General features: G+C 36.1%; 1 protein-coding gene across 1 annotated transcript in view; it reads left to right on the forward strand.

The window, feature by feature from the left end:
- Positions 1 to 6,000, forward strand: part of LOC106873177 (uncharacterized) — a 70,654-nt gene that overhangs the window by 52,412 nt on the left and 12,242 nt on the right. The window contains exons 34-36 of the mRNA XM_089339125.1: positions 3,152 to 3,316; positions 3,985 to 4,260; positions 5,963 to 6,000. The exon at positions 5,963 to 6,000 is cut by the window's right edge and continues 180 nt beyond it. Coding sequence (XP_089195251.1) covers positions 3,152 to 3,316; positions 3,985 to 4,260; positions 5,963 to 6,000 — 479 coding nt within the window. The remainder of the gene's footprint in view (positions 1 to 3,151; positions 3,317 to 3,984; positions 4,261 to 5,962) is intronic.

Here is a 6,000-nt window from a genome sequence, read left to right on the forward strand (position 1 = left end):
CAGAGGCAGGTGAGTGTATATACAAGATATTTCATATGTGTGTATGTGCATGTGTGCGTGTGCATGTATACATACATGTACATTGGGGCATCACATTTATCATTATTATTTAATGTTTCTTCCATGTATATTTATTGCATGACATAATATTTGATATCTTTTGCATATCATATTGCTTGTGTTCACACCAATTTTTTATATAGCATTTATAAACATAGAGGCTTACCTTGCATGGATCTTTATTTCATATCACATGGCTTGATGCAGTTATATAAGTTTTACATTACTTCATATTATATCATACACATATTGCATATACACACAAAAAACATGCAATGCACACAAAAAACACACAATGCACACACAACACACATACACACACATGCACACACATACATATATACAAGCTTATGCATATTTTCACATACAGATACATACCCATACATATATACACACTTACACACATTTTCATGCACTTTTGATGCATTTGTTGCGATGTTTTATTGTCACATTTACTATGTGACATTTTTTTCCTAACCATTTTTTGAATGATTTATTAATTAGATAATGTGAGCCTTTGATTACTTTATGTTTTAAATCTTTGCCTGTGCAAAACATTTTCATAATTTTGTCCTGAATGTTTTTAACACAGTGCTCCAGTATGGCTGCAGTCCTACAACACTAGAGGAATATGCTTTGTGTATCACATGTGGTAAACAGGACAGGCAAAATTGGGAATGTGTATCATATATGATGCTTGGACGCCAGGGAAATAAATATGTCCATGTATCATATACATGTATCCCATGTATATGTCCCGGACAGGCTAAATTGAGAATATGTATTATGTAAGATGCATGGACACCAGGGAGATATGTCCTGGGTATCAAATGTGATAAACGGGACAGATAAAATTGGGAATGTGTATCATATATGATGCATGGACGCCAGGGAAATATGTCCTGGATATCACATGTGATAAACAGAACATATTTCCTTGTGCTAAAGTAAAGACAGTATAGTAACTGTTGAAGTGTGTTTGTAGCTTAGTTCCCAAGTTAGGGTCTGATCAGTTGAATCGGGTCCTTACTTTGGAGGCTAAGCAATGGCAGCAGTAGCAGCAGCAGCAGCAACAACTGCAACACCACTACCATCCCACCTTATCTCCCCAGTATAATAGCAACATCAAAAACAGAATAGCAACAGCAACAACATCAACAGAAGAAGAAGAAGAAGAAGAAGAAGAAGAAGGCTGATGATGATGAAGACGAATATGAGGATGAAGATGATGATGATGAGGAGGAGGACGACGACAACAACAACAATTGCAGTAATTGCAACTGAAGAGCAACAGCAGCACAGGAACAACAACAATAACTGCAGAACTGTAAGCAGCAACAGCATAGCAACAAGAACAACAACAACAGCAACAACAACAACGGTTGTAGCAGTGTCATTACACAGCTGTGTCTGTCTATGAAATGAAACCATTGTTAAATGCTTTAAATGGTTTCATAGAATTCTTAACCTATTTCACCGTGAAGAACTTGTCACTAAAATGTTAATCGGTTTTCTTTATAATCCAAATTACATTTATTTCAAAAGTCTTTCTCGTGGAATTATCCACTCCAGCATCATCAACTGGCAGCTGTCATAAAGGAACAACAACAACAACAATCAGTGGATAATAATAATAATAATAATTATTTCAAATTTTTGCCACAAGGGTAGCTTGAGGGATGTGAGGATTTGTCGATTACATCAACCCCTGTGACTAACTGGTACTTATTTAATTGACCCCGAAAAGTTCAAAGGCAAAGTCAATCTTGGAGGAATTTGAACTCGGAACATAAAGGCAGGTAAAATACTGCTAAGCATTTTGCCCGGCGTGCTAACGATTCTGCTAGCTCACCACCTTAGTCAGTAATAATGATAAGTTGGCATAAGTCCAACAATTTTAGAGGAGGGGCAAGTTGATCATATTGATCCCAGTGCTCAACTGGTACTTATTTTCAAAGACCCCAAAAAGGTAAAAGACAAAGTTGACCTCGGTGGAATTTGAACTCAGAATGTAAACAGATGGTGTAGTGGTGGTGGTGGGGTGTTGATGCTTTCATTGTTTCCGTTGGTGTTGTTTTTGGTGATGATATGATGGAGGTAATGTTGTCTTTTCCTCCTTCTCCTCCTCTTTCTCCTTCTCTTCATTCTCCTCTTTTTCCTTCTCTTCCTCCTCTTTCTCCTCCTCCTCTTCTTTCTCCTCCTCTTCCTTCTACGTTTTCTTTCTCTTCCTTCTTCTTTTCCTCCTCTTTTTCCTCTTCTTCGTCTTTCTCCTCCCCTCCTCCATCTCCTCCACCTCCTCCTGTCCTCCCTCTTCTCCTCCTCTGTTTCCTCATTTTTATTGACTTCATTCCAACTCCTACCTCGTTACTCCCACATCAAAACTAGACATTAAGAAATGCCATCAATCCCCAATATTTAAACAGTTGTCAAATGTTGACATTATTGATGCCTTTGGTAAATAAGACAAGGAATTCAGAGGTGGGGATGGGAATGAGGACAGGGTAAAAAAGGAGTAGGACTTATTGATTAAAAACAAAGATGAAGACATAATTTAAAATGGGAGTTTGACAGATCAGAACAATTGATTTCTGTATAATTATAAATACACATATCTTTTTAAAGTATTCAGGTGTTCATAAATTATCTTTACAACCCAGGCACAGACATGGCTGTGTGGTAAAAAGCTTGCTTCCTAACCACATTGTTCCTGGTTCAGTCCCACTGCATGCCACTTTGGTGAGTGTCTTCTACTATAACCATAGGTTAACCAATATATTTTGAAGAGGTCTTAAGTCAACAGGTTTCAGGGTCTGACAATACATCATAAAGGTAAACAGTTTATGGATGGGAAATGCAGGGTAATACCATAAACCAGCCTTCCCCAGTAAAAGATATATATCCTGTTCTACATCTTAGAGTGTGCTTGGTAAGAAGAGAGGGTTTTTGACAAATCAAGCATAGCTCTTCATTGGAAAGGAAAAGGGAAAAGTCCAAAGAAGGAAAAAAATTATCAACAGCATGTATGTAGTTACATTGCTGTATGTATATGTATGTATGTATGTATGTGTAATTATATATGCATATTTTTAAGGGTGAAATCCTGGCCTTGCAAGTGAAAGACTTAAATAAGCATGTGTGTCAAAAACAGAAAGAACTATCAAACATACAAGAGGACCTGGGGAAGAAGAAGTCAGACATCGACAATTTATTGAGGGAAGCACAAACGGCAGTTGTATTAAAACAGAGAGAGTTAAAGGTAAGTCATTTAGTGAAGTAAAACAAGAATCAGTTCAGGTGGGATGTAATCAAAGAAGTTAAATTATAATAGTTTCAGATTGGCTGAAGGAGTACAACTGGTACAGGATTGTTCGACTAAACTGTATAAAAACCAGTTATATGTTTTATGTGTATATATGCGTATGTATATGTGTGTATGTATGCATATGTATAAATACTGATGTGTGTGTGTGTGCAAGTGTGTGTTTGTGTATGTGTGTATCATTATTCAGTTTAATTTCAAGATTTCTTGCCAATAGAGAAAGAACTGGTTTCTAACCTAGATCCAAGGCTCCTTCATTGGAATTTCAACATCAACAACAGGGTATGTATGTATGTATGTATGTATGTATGTATGCATGTATGTAGGTTTTGGGTGGGTACGTAAGTAGGTAGGTAAGTAGATAGATAGGTAGGTAGACATTCATGTATGTATGTATGTATGTATGTATGTATATATGTATATATATATATATATATATATATATATATATATAATTGGTATAGCCAGGAGAATGAAAGTTTACAATACAAATTCTATTTCTATAACAGACCAAATGCCATGTAGATTGACTCAGTAGATTTTCTTTTTGTCTTATCATTATCCATTATTTGTTAGTATATGTGTCTGCTGTCTATACTTCACAGGCATGTCATGAAAAACTTGTTAAACTTGAGGGCTGCCATCTTGAACTTGCAACAGTTACTCGAAACAAAAAAGGGGAACTTGAAGAAGTGACAAAGGAATTGGAAAAGCAGCGCCAAGCTGCTAGTGTTCTTAATTCAAATATTAATGAAGAGAAGCAAACTCTTCAGACTGCTATTGACCAACGCAAGATTGTTCAAGCCAATACTGATGCTCTGAAGAATCAAATGGAACAGAAATATGCTGAACTAGAAAAAACATTCAAGCATTTATCAGAGGTATGGTTGATGTGGTTGTTCTGAGGGTGTACATATATAACGCACTCTGTTGATTACAATAAGAAGGGTTCCAGTTGATCCGATTAGCAAAACAGCCTGCACGTGAAATTACTGTGAAGGTAGTTGAGTACTCCACAGACATGCATACTCTCAATGTAGTTCTCAGGGTGATTCAGCTTGACAAGGCTGGCCCTTTGAAATAGAGGTACTACTGATTTTTGACAGCTGAGTGGACTGGAACAACATGAAATAAAGTGCCTTGCCCAAGGACACAACGAGCTGATTGGAATTGAACTCACAACCTTGTGATCATGAGCCAAATACCCTACCCACTAAGCTACATGCCTTCTGGGTGTACATATATATACATACACACTTATACATGGCACCTCAGCATGGAAAACACATTAAATGATAATAATTATATATATATATATATATATATAAAGTTAGATAAGGGTGGTTTATGGTATTACCCTGGGTTTCACATCCATAAAGTGCTTATGGACATGAAACCCAGGGTAATCCCATAAACAGGCCTTATCTAACTTTATTTATATTATATACTGCTCTATAACTTAGAGTGTGCTTCTCTTTCAAATTTATGTTTTACCGATGAAACATATACATACATACATACATACATACATACATACATACATACATACTTACATACATGAACAACAACTCTTCCTATTTACCCACCTTTCCATTCACCCCACTTATCTTATTGTTAAAGATTAATGGTAAGCCTGATCTCTAGCTACCTGATATGATATTTCAAAAAATGACTACAGTGAGACAAAAATGCATTCCTAAGAGATTACACTGATAATCTTGGATTATGATAAAGCACCTTAGCTCTGTGGTTAAGACGGTCACTACTGATATAGTCATGTGTTCAAACATTAGTTCTATATCCATTGTGATGTGGGCCTCAGAACAGCAAACATACTTTCTTCTCAGTTTAGCACACTGTCAACCATGTTCCAGTCTAACTTGGTAGATGTGGGGTTAGCAATTAATTCTCATAAAAAAAATCATACCTACTATCTTTGCTTAGAAAAATGAATGTAAAACAGCATCAAAAAAGTTCTTTTGACGCTATACTTTACCATATGAAAATTTGAATAATAATGACATAATATCTATCCATGAATTATTAAAATTTGAATAAATTGTGAAATTAACTGTTACTGTTTTCCAAGCTCAAGGTGGCAATGGTTAATAAGAGACTCCAAGTGAAACCCTTCCATAAGTGAAGACTAGCTCAGTCCTTGCTGCTTTATTGGGGGGCAGGGGTGAAACACTTGTGACCTTGAGATACCTGCTGATGATACAGAAGTTGTTTCCAGCATTGCAATGGATTTAGAAGTGTTTGCAAAAGCCTCTAGGTTGCTCCTGCAGTCAGTGCATGGGGCAATGCATTACTGATGTTTATTTCCCCTCACCTTACTGTTTTCCAATTTTATAGTTTTGAAGCTCGGTGAAGTTGCCCGAGAGGACTAAAGATTAAAATCTTTAAATGCTAAGCTGTACAATTTCCATCGATTTTTCCATGCTTTCATCACACGTATATGTAACAATGATAACAGAGTTATATCCTCTTCATAACCAGAGAAACAATGAAAAGATTAAAATTATTTAGCTATAATGTCCTGCAATATATTCAAACCTTTCTTAATTTCTGACATATTTTCAGGAAAAACTTAATCTGAGCAATGTTGTGAAAGAAACAGA

The sequence above is a fragment of the Octopus bimaculoides genome, chromosome 21 (genome assembly GCF_046866305.1).
Source record: "Octopus bimaculoides isolate indiv1 chromosome 21, ASM4686630v1, whole genome shotgun sequence".
Classification (NCBI taxonomy): Eukaryota; Metazoa; Mollusca; class Cephalopoda; order Octopoda; family Octopodidae; genus Octopus; species Octopus bimaculoides.